Source organism: Plectropomus leopardus, chromosome 19 (assembly GCF_026936395.1).
Source record: "Plectropomus leopardus strain MGB_pleo_1.0 chromosome 19, ASM2693639v1, whole genome shotgun sequence".
Lineage (NCBI taxonomy): Eukaryota > Metazoa > Chordata > Actinopteri > Perciformes > Serranidae > Plectropomus > Plectropomus leopardus.
Window position 1 is genome coordinate 10,213,875 of NC_142194.1, and position 14,518 is coordinate 10,228,392.

Sequence of the window (14,518 nt, forward strand, 5' to 3'; positions counted from 1 at the left end):
AGGACCTCGCGGAGCGTCTCATTGAAGCACATGGTCCCCACTCATAAGACAACACTTCTCGGCAGTAATTGTCCTGGAATTGATGTCATTCCAGCGGGCGACCGAGACAGCAGCGCCTCGTGAAATTTGTCAATGTTTCCAGCGCTCGCGCTACATTTCCCTCACTTTTGCGCGCGAGTCAGCGTTTGACTCGGACGTGTATGTGTGTGTGTGTGTGTGAATGGGGAAAGTGCAGCCGTGGAGTTGAATCAGCTGTCCTCGGGATTTCCTAAGGCAAGCCGCTCACATACTTGATCATATTTCAGGAAGTGGTTTTATTTTTGGGGGGTTGCTCGCGCGCATCAGCTGTTGTTGGATTGTATGATGCTGCAGTGAGACAGTTGGACAGTCCCGTCCACGCTTCAGCCGGGCATCATGAACCTCGGGAACCTGAAGTTTGTGATTTTGACAGCACTTCAGGCTTTATGTGTCTCGGTGTGTGACGGTGTGCTCCCCAGATCTGCAGAAGGTAAGATGACAAATGCATTTTGCTTTTTTTTTATTATATCAAAGACCTATGTGCAAACGTGATGAATAAATTGTGTTTTTAATTGACAGTATTTTCACCTAAAAACATAGAGAAAAAGCTTTTATGTGCATCTTGAAATTAACCTGTCTGCATCTGTCATTATGCATTTTGCCTGCTATGTCTATTCTATTCTATTCATGTCTCCCCTTTGGCTGTTTTGGGTACATCATGTTTTATGAAAGCCTGTGAAAGTACACCAGACTAACAGATCTGTAACACATGTTTGGGCAGAATGAGGCAAACAAGCTCACTAAATTCATGCCTTTCTCTTATTCTCTCCGATAGATCAGTGTGAGTGTGTGTGAAAAAGCAGAACATAAAACTGAAGCTTGCAGTCCATCCACCTCAGAGGAGAGGAGTCGCTGTATAATTGATGATGCTGAAACTCTCTTTGGTAATCAGTGGTAGCACTTGAGGCATTTCGCTGGTGCTTCAAGCATCCCTCAGTTTTTCAAGGCACTTCAAACATACTTCAATTTTTCAATTATGGATGAATTCCAGGGTTATTTTAGTGGCAAGCGTAAAAATAAAAGTCACATTGTTGGTTTGAACTTAACAAGTCAAGTAGCTTTTTAGAAACCTGCACTGTCAAATCTGATTAGTTGATCTTTGAAACCGACTCCCTTGTATAAGGAAGTTAATTAAACTGTAATCTTAATTTATGTTTACTTCATATCTATGTGTTAAGTTTACTTGGTGTTTAGCTGAATTTACTGAATTTTGTGAAGTTGTTGCAGCATAAAAATGATGAAATCAAGTTAGTCTGACTTAACTTGATCATGACAAAGAGGATTTTGCCAATGATAATTTAGGAGATCAGCAAGTTCTTTTCTTAACAATTTAAGAAGACACAAATGTGATTGACTAGTTTGCAACCAGCAGAATAGAGGTATATTTCATGTTGCTTGTTGCTTAAATTTAGAAAGATTGATTTAACTTAACTTGTCATTTTTTAAGTTGCAACAACTTCACAGAATTAAGTAAATATAACTATGTTTTAAGTAAACCTAACAATTAGATATTAAGTCAACATAAATTAAGACTAATAATTCAATTTACTTACATTTTTCAAGGAACTAGAAGAGTTTTTTTCAAAGTAAAATCAACTTGTCAGATTTTACAGTGTATAAATTGTGACAGGGTTCTCACCTTCATTGGAAACCTTGAAAAGTCATGGAATTTCACAATCACATTTTCCAGGCCTGGAGAAGTCATGGAATTATTGGAAAGCATTGGAAGTGATGGAATTCTGTTATATTTAATGAAATGGATACAGTAATCTTCAGTGGATAACCTTCCATGTAATGGAGAATAAAAGTACATTTATTTTCTCACGCTGTGGACTAGGGTTGCAGCGGTATGAGATTTTCATTGTACCATAACGGTCTAAATATCACACAGTATACGGCATTACATCAATACTATTATTATTATTATTATCAGTTACGATGAGCCTTAAAGGAATGAAAACAGAAAGTTTTTTTTTTGGATTGCACAAACACTTTACTCCAATTGAAACTGGAAACAGTTTATTTAATGGAAGTATGTGCAAAAGGTAATTTAGGGGGAAAGAAGACGCGCAAAAGAGATTCTCTGTCCGACTGCATTTTTTTTTCAATATCGTAGATAAATAAACTTACACAATATGATAACCGTCAACTTTCATACCACGGTATACTGTCGATGTGACGTTGCTCTGATAAGTGTCGGAAATGTGTCACTTTTTCATTTACCATGAGAACGTTTCTTCATCGTCTCTCCACGGTCTCTCCTTCATGTTCGCCAGCTGTCTAAAATTCTGTTTAAATAGAGTTTAAGTTGGATTTGCTTAAAAAAACACCAGACAAGTAGGTAGTCATTTTATGCATGAAAATGTGTGGGAAACCTGGAAATGTCATGGAATTTTACAATCAAATTTTCCAGGCCTGGAGAAATCATGGAATTAGTTGAAATCAGTGAAAGTTTTTTAAAGTAGTGGAATTTTCTTTTGTTGTGTTTTAATGAAATAGTTACAGTAATCTTTAGTGGATAACCTTCCATGTGATGCAGCATACCAGTGAATTTTGAGCAGAGTTTGAATCCGATATGCTTGAAAAACACTAGGCAAGTAGGTATTGCATTGTATGTATTATTTTTTAAATTATGGGTCCTTGAAAATCAGAACCCTGCTGTGCTGTTTGTTATGTTGGTGACATCCCAGCAACACATTAAAAAATAGCTGCTCCAGAGCTCTGGGGAAATATCCAAATGTAATGTCAGGGTGTGTTTGTGTGTTTTTCTCGCACACTGATCGCAACCCTTTGGCGTTGCGGCTCATGACATCTCAGTCACCAGTGTTCCATGCCCCAGGTGCGATTCAACAAGGACGCCACACACAGTACTACAGTATTTGGTGGAAGAGATGCACTCGTCGCCTACAGAAAACTTTTACATCTGAACGCGCTGCCAGTCGTGACACTCACTGCAGAATCCTGGGAATTAATTACCAGCAAGGGCAAATGTGTAAAGCTCAAACTGGGATCAAAGCGTGAGGAAGTTGTTCATTTATTCATCAACAGTTCGTCATCATCCGAAGTTGGCCTTGATCGGTTCGCTCTCGTGGGTTTAAACTCGTTAAAAACCATCATCGCCAGTTCATCTGTGTGGGTGCTGCTGGGAACGTAGGATCTTTATTGGCAGGATACTTGACTGCTCCGGGGTGCTTCGGGCAGATTGGGATAAATTTAAGGAGCGAGCGGTGTGAGCACGTAAGTGCTCAGTAGATTCGGTTACATTTAAAGGAACAGTGTGTTAAGATTTTGGGGGATTTAGTGGCATCCAGTGGAAAATATTGCAGATTGCAACCAGCTGAAACTTCTCTCGGTTAGAATTCCTTCAGTGTTTATTGTTCTAGAGGTTTTCATTGAGGCGATTTATCAGCGGAGGTGTCTTCTTCTCCGAAACAAACAGACCAGGTGATTAAATTAGAAAAAAACACTCAATAAAGCAGTTTCATAGGGATGCACAATATTGGATTTTTGCTAATATTAGATGTTCTGATATTTTTGGACTCATTTTGGCCAATTGCCGATGACGATATATGCACGTTTTTCCACCTAATTGCAGGGAACATCAAGTCTCTCCTGTAGTGGAATTTACATATTACCCTCACTCTTGGCCCACTGATGGCAAATGCAGACATAAAATACAATGTTTATAAAAATGTACACATTTATTGGGCAAAACCAAAAGCTACTTTAACATAGATTACATGTAGAATGCCATATTTATTCTTAAGTCATACATTTTAAACAATACTTTGAAATTCCTCCCACTTTAACTGGCTTGTTAAGTCTGTTAAATAGCCCAAACCAGACCTATTTAAACTACTTAAAGTCGCAAAACTAAAGCATCATCTTGTCAGTCATATTGGCAGAAAAGTTCATTTTGGGCTGATGCTGAAATTTCATTTTACAGCCGTTATCTGCTGATACAGATGACGTGCCGACATTATCGTGCATCCTTTTCATGTTCAAATTCAGTGTTTCTCCGATGCTGTTCGGCACATCACAGACAGGCTGCTTGCCCAGCACCTGCTAATATGTGCTCACCTCTTTTCTCTGAAAACTAATGATCCAGACGTTGAGGAGGTTTTTACTGGGAGCCGAGTTATCCACAGAGTTCTCTACCTCTCCAGAACAAAACTATTCATTAATCATTGATTTAAACCAGTAAAAACACTGAATGAAGCAGTTTGACATGAAAACGTGAATGGCCTGGCTAGAGCCAGTGTTTTTTGTCCCATTTGGGCTACTTCAGAAACATGGTGGTGCAACATGGCGGACTCTGTAGATGCTGACACACTCCCTTTGTAAAACGGCTCATTCTAAGGTAACAAAAACACAATGTTTTATATTTTCAGGTGATTTATACACCACAAAAACATACTTATAATATTTCATTTTTTACCCACATATCCCCATAAATCATACACACTGGACCTGTAAAAGACAAAAAGGCCAATTGAGGTCGTTAAATCAGCTCAAATGTGAGGTTCAGCTGGTTTTCTCTGTCTTACATTCAAACTGAACACTTTGGACTGTTGGTCAGATAATAAGCAGTTTAAAGATGTGACCTTGGGCGTTCACTTGTGAGTGGAATTTCTCACACTTTTGGACCATTTATAGACAAAATGATTGTTCAATTAATGGAAATAATGAGTTGCAGCTTGCTTCATGTTAAAGGATAATGAGTGTGAATCATTAATGCTCCCTTTTATGAGTCTCTACTCTGTCTCCAGACTGTGCAGACTTTTGTCTTCGCTGTCAGGAATCCAAGACTGCTAAGAAAAGATGCAGCAGTTCAGCTCCGTGCAGCGTCATGTTTGCATACATATTTCATGACACCGCCCCTTGAGCTTTCTTGATGGTTTTCCTCTCCCTGTCTGTCTCATGCATGCTGCTGTCCTAGCCGGGGATCATTTGTGAATGATTTCCTCCGATGGTTGACACACTTAGTGTCAGCCAGTATTTACTAGCCAGCTGTACTGCTTCAACCAACATGACTCTGTCTGCCTCCAGCTCCGCATGCAGCTTGCGTGCTGCACGCTCAGACAAATGAAAGTTGAGCTGAGAATATATTTTTGGACTGTAGTAAAACATTCCTTCAGCAAACAGTGTCCTCCCCGAGAGAGACATTATCGCCATGATGTGACCCATCACAAGTCAGAGGCATTTAGTGTCTTTTCAGTATGAATGGAGTCAGATCTTCCAGATGAGTTGTTCAGGATAGTTAAGACCCAGGACGCCGGTAAGAAGAGTCGATGTGTGCTTGTGCATTAAGACAGATCGATCAACCAGTTGCTGTTCCACAGTGGGGATATTTATTTATACAAGAGGGGGGAAATTGCTGGACTGTGCTCATGCGGCCTAACCCTACATGTGTTGCATTCATTTCTTCGAAGCTGCTTTGGACTCGTTTGACCCTCCCATCAAAAACTTAACACAAGAGCTGAAACACGATGCTGGCTCTGGACTTTCTCACTGGACTTTCACACCCAGTCAGGTCAGAGTTGAGCTCAGCGCAGCTCTCCCTGAGCGTCTTCTCTCGTCTGGACGGAGAGCCCAGTTGGCTCAGATATCTCCTGTCAGTGTCAAGTCTATCTGGCTTTGTTCAAGTTCCACCCCATCAGTGTTTCACGAGAAAAAAAAAACAAAAAACATGGACATTTTATAAGCCTGTTCTGGTCAGTTTTTGTGTTCTGTTTTGCAGCACTTTTAGCATAATGAGTAACATATGCCATTTATAATGTCAGACAGCTCTTTCTCTGGCTGCATGAACAACTAATAACAACTGGATTCCATTTAGATTAGCAGTTCCAGGGTTTTGCTTTTCTGTGTGCTGGGTCACTGAAATGGCTTACTGGGACACTTAGAGGTCCAGTGTGTGGGATATTGGCAGAAATGGAATATAATATTCATAACTATGTTTTCATTAGTGCATGATCACGTAAAAGTAAGAATTGTTGTGTTTTCGTTTCCTTTCGCAGGAACCGTTTCTAACTCACTCGGCACCCATTCATTCCTTTCAAATGGGAAAGTCCGACTGTGAATGGAACCATCAGCCTAACGTTATGTTTGCTGATAGCATACTAACTGCTCAGAGCTGGAAACAGCTAATGCTCCATCCTTTAACATTACTGTAAACAGGATTGGTGAGTGGTGAGGCCGAACAATGAAATAAATGTGCTCTTACTGCTTTCTAATCATTATAATGAGCTAAAAGAGTTTGGAAAGTGCTCTGTGGAGCTAAAGGGAACTGCACGATAATCCTGTGTGGCTTGTGACACCTTTTAGGCTGCATTACATGTAGTCATTTTTTGTGGAATAATATTCATTTACGAAGCCTTAATATTCCTGAATTACCAAGTGTTTGCTTTTGTTTTACTTTATCGGGATGTCTCAGGTGAAGATCAAGTCAACTTTACAGTGATAATGGCCCTCAGAATTTTAAGTCTTTTTTTAGTATTTAGCCATTATCACCTCCTCAATTTAGATTGATTTTGATAAATATCCTGTCTAAGTGGTAGTACCAGGCATCACCTTGAGTCACACATTTTTAATTACCAGGAAACTGAGATTGCATTTCTCACGTTGTCCTTGTTAATTTATTCATTTTGTCTGAAAATTGAAAATATCATTTTCTAACTTTTTATAATCCTGCCACAGCAAAGATTTGGAATCAAGAACACTGCATGTAAGTCTAAGGGAAACATTTATAGCTTGACTCCATGAAAACTTCAAGTCGTTGTCTTCCACTGAGATTTAAAACACAGAAATTTATTTTTTAGCTTCAGATCATTGATCTTCCAGCCTGGCATATAGCATCAGCCCACAGTTCACCTCCCATATTCTTCGATGAGAAAGGACAAGCAGGAACAAGACAGGTCACCTCCGGCTTCTATACCTGAGTACGATTCTGACAAATTGGCCTGAACAAAGTTCTGCTGCAGCTAGTTTCTTTGTCTTGTGTCTATCTGAGTTAGGTCCCACAGGCGGACTTGTGATGTATTTTTAAGTGAAGCAGAGCAAGCAGCACATCAAATAGGTGTAGATAGATAAAAGTTTCAAGGAGAAACTCAACCAGTTAAGATTGTTAAATGTTAGGGTTGGTTGTTTTTGGGTTTTCTTATACCTAGTGAAAATAGCAGTTCTTGGTTTATAACATAGACTATACATAAATATGGACAACATGACAGTTCTTCCAAAATGTAACTTTTCAATCTGGATCGCCCCCTGGTGTCTGACTGCAGTATAGGTCATAAAGCCTGCCCCTCCTTGTTAGTGAATGGGCCACAGGCCAAACTAAAAACTCAAAGTACATGCCAAATCAATTTTTCCCAAATATGGCTCCTCACACTGAAGGTAGTTCTCTTCACCCAGAGTTTTGTTCAAGTGTTTGTTTTTATGATAAGTTTGGTTTTAATGAGTTATTAAATGATACAAAAAGGGGATTTCCACCTTGATTGACAGCTTTGACAGCCAATCCCTGCTCTCGCATTCAATGAAGCTGCTCGCGATTGGTCGGACGGGTGTGCTCCGACTCCAGCTCTCCATGACATCACCAGTGGCAGTGCCTGTATCTCTGATATTTTAGCCTCAGTATCTTTATGTACAGTCTATGCAAAATACAATCTATGGTTTATAGTATAAGTCGTCGAGAAGTATCTGAAAGCCACACTTGAGTAAAAGTCTAAATATCTAACCAGAAAATGACTTTGGTAGAAGTTAAAGTCGCCTATTAAATATTATTAGAGTGAAAGTGTTAAAGTGCCTGATATTAACTGAAATTAAGCAATTTTATGGTATTAAATACTATAGTATGAAGGTAAAGTAAATGCATTCATCTGTTTGTCCCTTCTTTCCTGCCCTGTTGCTGTTAGGTAACAAAAACTCTTAGGTGAAATGTAGTGTAAAAGTAAAAGTGAAAGTTGACAGAAATATAAAAACTAAATAGATACTCCCAAAAAAAAAGCACTGTAACAAAGTATTATTATTTCGTACCATTACCTATTACCTATTACCTAGTATAACACCCGAAGCTCAAGCTGATGTCTTCAAATTGCTTTTGTTTGATCGGCAGTCCAAAAACCAAAGACATTCAATCCATAATGATAAAATATCGCTCTCTTAAATGAGTGGAATAGAAATATCGATGCACTGACGTTGTTTTTGTCGTTGCAATCCTATGTGACTTTTAAAGACACTTTCTCCTCTGATTTAATGACATGGTTGCCACCACATACTGTAAGACTTGAGGATCTTTCTTTGATGATATGAGAGCTGCCCCCCCCTCCCCTCTCATTTTCTGTCTTTCTGATGGGGCTTGAGGTTTTTTGTTTTGTAGTTTTTTTGCACTTTGAATGCACGCCAGACATGTGCTTCCCATGACAGAGAGGTTTTCCAGGGCGCTGTAAAAGAAATCCATCATAGGGACCATATTAACAAGCTTTCACACAGCTCTGCTCCTGAAGCTGTCTGACTCTGACCTTTGTTGCTAAGGCACACGGGCTTCATGCCAGGCAGCGTGCACAGCCCTCGCAGCAGGGGGAGCGTAACAGTGTCACCCGCCGGGGGCATAACGGCACCGGTTTCTCGGACAACATTAACCTCCTGCTGAGCCAAGGGGAATTTTTGCTGCAGGACCATCTATTTCCCATAGAGTAATTATGTGCTGACATCATGTGAGTGTGACAGTAAATGAGTTCAATATACAAGGTGGGGGAAGAGAGAGACAGGAGAACACACAAAAGAGCTATTTACCAGTAGAGGGAGCCCAGTGTTAAATGGCATGATTATAACCCTAAATATGTTCTAAAAAAAAGTCATCCGCCTATAAATTCAACCATTAACAACTCTCTTAGCTGTGACTTTTGACACACTGCTACCTTATTAGATTTGATTTAGGTAGACCCTCAAATTCCCATTACCATGATGTCACCTACAGGTTTCTATATTTGCTAGTTCGACCCTCAGGGTGTTGACATAATGTCCCCCAAACGGGTCAGATGTTTTCTGTGGAGTCAAGCCAAGATTACCAGGCACTTTTCACCTTTGCTCTGTAATCCCCATGAACCCTGCACTGTGAAACAAATGACAGGGAGCAAAGTGAAGATTAGTCCTCCAGGTGATCAACAGAACATTAAGGAGAAATGTCTGTGTTTTTCAACCTGGATCCTGTTTTTCCATGTTTTGTTCGTAAGTGACCAATGGCGACAACATTTTTTTTAAATTGGTCTAGTATTGAGTGCGAGGGCTGCAGGCGAAAGTTGCAAAACAAGCTGCAATGTAACAATTCTGAACCATCAATATCGGACCACTGAAAGTGCTCGTATTTGTAGCCGACAGTTTCACATTGTTTTCTACGGGTAACATTAGCTGTTTTCAGCTCTGACAACAACATTATGTGATGTCTACCACAGGATTGAGCTCATTACCGTCATAACTGCAATTTTTTTTTCAGGTGCAAGTTACAGATATGGGATATGAGTTGCGTTGATACGCGTTGTTTTTTCACGATGGTGAGGGAAAATCCGTACCATCACAGCTCTACCTTACAGAGATCAATCATTTTGTTTAAAGAGTGATATCAACCAACCCCGAATTGCTATTGCCATAAACAGTAATTTTAATGTGTATGCAGCCAACATATTTTCACATCAAACTGGGTGAATTAAGGGTTTATTTCAACCAAACCAGAATTGATAATTATTGGAACAGTGAAAGGATGAACTAAGATGGTTTATATGAGTTTTATTTTATTACTGTTGACTAGGCTAGGGTGCTATGTAATATATCATACCTTCATACCTTCCTGAAATCTCCAGGGGTATATGGTATATGACAGTATAAGTGTACAGCGCCATTTCGGGGGCTGTTATTTGTTAAACAAAAGCTCTTTAATAAAAAGGTCTCTCTCTGCATGGTTTTTGTGCAAGGTTGTCTGACACTAACATTAATAATCAGAGCCTGTCATTTATTTAAACATGCACTTTTATCGGACGCGAATTGATTGTCATAGAAAAACTTTTCAATTTAAAAATATTTGAATGGCACAATAATAATTGCTTGAATGTGGCATGCGAGGGAGCTCCAGAGGCCTCTAAAAATACTTAAACCCCAGCCATGGATGAATCATGCAATCATACAATTACTGTTATAGTACATGACATTCAAATAATTAAATATTGAATGGTTTTCACATGAGCCACAGAAATGATGGTGCACATCTGTACATTAACATTACATAGCAGCCTGTTTTGTCACTGTCCACTGCAGCTTGCTCAGTACTGGACCAATTTTAAAAACTGTTGTTCCCATTAGTCACTTACACACAAAAACATGTGAAAATAGGATTCGAGTTGAAAAATACCAAAGTTACCCATATCAGTCCTGCTTCCAAAATATGAGAACTTGCTGCTTTTTTCTGCTTTATATCATTAAAGGCACAAGTAATCATTACTTTCATCAGAAATTAATTGGTGTTTTAAAATCTGTTTTTAAGTCCATAAATGATAAAAAAAAAGGGGGTAAATGTTCATCACAAGTTTTCAGAGCCCCAGGTGAAATTGCTTGTTTTGTGTAATCATGTGCCTCAAGGATGTTCTTTTTATAAGTATATAAAAAGGCAACAGATGCTCCAATTTAAGACACTTGAAACCACAGAAATGTAAGTAATTATTTATTTATTTATTTTTTGGAAAAATGTCTTATCTTGTTCATGATTAATTCTCTTTGAATCAACTAATCAGTAACTTTTTGATTCACTAATTCTTTCTGAGTCAATAAATTTAAATTGAATAGGTTTGGGTTTGGGACTGTTGGTTGATCAAAACCTTAGACTATGAAATAGTGGACATAGCCACTGTGACATAACTATTGGTTTGTGGACTCCAGTTCAGCATATTAGTCACCACCATCCAGCTTCGAGTTCGGGATAATAATTGTCACCATCTTGAATTTTTTTGGAGCCAGAAGTGACCATATGGACAAAGGGAAAATAGTTATAGAGAAAAAAAAACGTTTTTGTACCAAACTGTAAACATTGACTTGCTTGTGGAGCCAGCCTCAAGTGGCCATTAGAGGAACTGCAGTTTTTTTTTTTTTTTGCATTTCAACAATTGGCTTCATTTTTCAGCCCCAGATCTCATTGCCTGATTAAAACAAGCAATATGAAGACATCTTGGTGTCTTGGGACTTGAGAGGTGCATTTCATTATTTGTTGACGTTTTCTAGAATAAAAGATTCATCGTTTAATCAAGAAGAGGGTTGATGGAAGAGTCAGTAATGACAATCGTGATTTGTCACAGGCCATATGATGAAAGGAAGAAAGAGATAAGGAAAGGCAGCAGAGTTCATTGCTTTAGTCTCCGAGGTCATTTATGAAAGAGCGTCTGCCTCTTCCCAATGTATCATTCATCATTCTGTTCCCAATCACCATTCTGTTTGAATTAGCATAATTTGCCCACTCTGATTGATGATAAATCGAGTTTGTGGTATGCCTGTCAATCACTCATTATTAGATGCACAATAGCCACAAACATTAACGAAGTTCCCCCCTATGGACTGATGTCAGAACGAACTTTTGGCTGGATTATGTCCTCAATTCAGTCAGTGCTCTGATTAAAGACACCCACCAAATATGGGTAAAAATGGCCGTGGATACACTCTGCTGATGGAGAAAAAGTGATCATTTTATTAGATTTGCTTTATCAAAAACACATTTCCACATGGACCCCAGGATTTTTATTTCTTTTATAGCTTTTTTTTTTTTTAAATCTGTGTTGTGTCATAGCTCTGCTTGAAACAGGCCACTTTAAACTCATCACTTGGCCCTAATTATTTCCACATGCCCTTATTTCAAGCCCATTTCCTTCTAGAGGTTTGAGTAGTGACTAAACAGTGTCCACCCGTGTCAAACAATGCTGGAATCATCTCAAGTGTGTCTCGTCCGCACTTATGTTTGTATCATTCAGGGGATTTTCATATGTCAAAGAGTGTCATTCAAGCTGCCAAAGGCGTTGTTTTTCATTTTCAATGTGACATATTTTCAAGATAGGAGAGAATTGCTGTCAAAGTGACTTTGGAGTGTGTCCTTGTGTGTTTTTTCCTGTGCCAGCCATCAGGCAAGGGTGACTGTGATTAGGAGTGCTCTTTTATTGATGTGTGCAGTGCACGTGTGTGTAGTCTGTATCGCATCTCTATGAGGACCTGTGTACATGCGGGGGGCATGGCCTCATCAAGTGTGCAGATGAAAAGAACAGCATGCCATTTTCTTTGGAAAAGCAAAGATTGTTATGAATATATTATTCCATGGTTGCCTATCAAGGACTGAGTTGCAGCTGCTTGCGAGAAAGCAGGCTCTGGGGTTTAATAAAGCCGAACAGTTGTTGATTTGTTTTGGTGGTATAGAGCGAGAGGGGGGGGAGAGAAGGTCTGGAGATATGAGAGGGCAGTAAGAAAGGATGTCTTGACATCTGCAGAGACATGAGGAAGGTCATGTGTTCCCTTGGACCAGCTGCTGGTAGGCTGTGGAGAATGCATTAATTTAAGAATGCTGATAAAACAAGGACATTGTAAACTGTGAAAAAACAGCAGGAACCATAAACTACCCCAGCAAACTTAACCCCAGCAGATTTGGTTTGGCCAGCTAAATGGCTAAATATTGAGGTTAAAATGGGCCAGAATTTTGTTGATAAATGAAAGATGCCAAGACAATGCTTTGGCAACAACTGCCATATCATAGCTAGATGTCTGCAAAATCCTCAATTTTTCTTGTGAAAGACTAGATAAGTTTGCCTCTTTATGTCTCTAAAACCTCATTTTGACTTCACAAAAAAGCCTGCTAACACCTGGCTTTTGAATGCGATGGGGATGTGTACAATGACATTCATTAGGGTCAACTGACTCTGCAGTAGACACAGGTATTTATCGCCTCCACCTCTGATCAGCATTGATGGAAACACAACACCCAGGTGACATCCTAATTTTAGCCCCTTAACCGGCAATGTACAATAAGTGCCGCCAATAATTAATCTACCCAAGCAGCGCTGAAACATTGATCAAAATTAGGCTGCAACAAGTTTGAAAGAGAGACTGAAAAAGTAAGTACTTCACAAAGAGAGGTAACCACTGGAAAGTTTTCAGACCCCTGTCCATACTGCTGTCTACTGTTTACCTGTTCGCCCGCCTGTCCATGATGTCGAACGAAGACAACATAATAACCCCCACACACATACTTTCTTGCTGTGTGTACACAGCTCTACTCTAATGGCAAAGGGAAAGCAGTCTATAGCCTATTTTTAGCAGGTTTATCCATGTTTGAAAAACCATCTTTCAAAACCCCTTTTGGTAGAAAAGGGGTATTTAAATTTGTCTTTGACTGATCTGCTCACAGCAGCCATGTTGGTAATGATGGAGGGCAATGATGATGGGCAACAAGAAGGCTTTGTTTTAAGGGTCCACAAACTAAAAACCAACCACTTGCTGACCTAGGTTTGTCTTGTGACCCTCTAAGCAAAGCAGTGACTACCCTCATCACAAGTTCGATATGTCTGTAAGCTATGAGGAGCTCAAACAAAGATGTTCCTTTTTCAGATTGTGTCATCATAATTTTTAAACCTGAAGAGTGCAAAATTTCACAACAAAAGAGGAGAGATTTGTAAAACTCAGATGAGTTTGTGTACTAGAAATGTTATTTCTTCTTCTTTCCTGTTAATCAAATTGAGTGCTCTGAAAGACACCCACAAATAAAATTCATTATTATTATTATTGTTATTATTATCATTATTATTATTGTAACAAAGCAGATCTACTTCGACCCAATCCTCTGGTTGGGAACCTCTGACCTAAAACACCTTGCAATCAAATTCATCCCAGTTGGCCACCTTTTGACCTGCAAATCGCTAAAAGAAATACTCTACCCTCAAAATGATAATTTGAATATCAGTTATTCACCCTGTGTTATATTGAATTCATGAAGAAAATGTTGTTTTTCTCACATGCCTCCATGGTGAACGCATTGCATTTTTTGATGAAAAACCTTAAAATGCTTCCACGTACAGTCTCACACACGGATGGGTATCGCACCTGGGCAACTTGTTTGAACTTCGCTCAGTGGGTTACACGAATAGAGTTCAAAGGCATGCACTTGCCCAGATGTGGTACTTCCTTGAAAGAGTATTTTCAACAGTAAAGTGTATGTGTGTGTGTGTATTTGTGTGGAAAACTTCTTCTCTGGTGAGCGAAGAATATAAAAACAGAGAAAATTTATGGTGAACTGAAGTCATAGGGATGTAAAACTATGATTTTTGTTTGTGGAGCCTGGCTTTGAAGAAAACATGGATATGGTCACTTTCAGATTACGATTCAGTTGGAAAGAGCTGTGTGGGGAAGTCCTGAGCATATGACTGGA

The 14,518-nt window shown here is 39.2% G+C and overlaps 1 protein-coding gene across 1 annotated transcript in view; it reads left to right on the forward strand.

Moving 5' to 3' along the window:
- adam12a (ADAM metallopeptidase domain 12a) overlaps positions 1-14,518 on the forward strand; it is a 105,508-nt gene continuing 90,990 nt past the window's right edge. Inside the window, exon 1 of the mRNA XM_042508543.2 lies at positions 1-508. Within this exon, the coding sequence (XP_042364477.1) occupies positions 415-508 (94 nt within the window). The 5' untranslated portion in view covers positions 1-414. The remainder of the gene's footprint in view (positions 509-14,518) is intronic.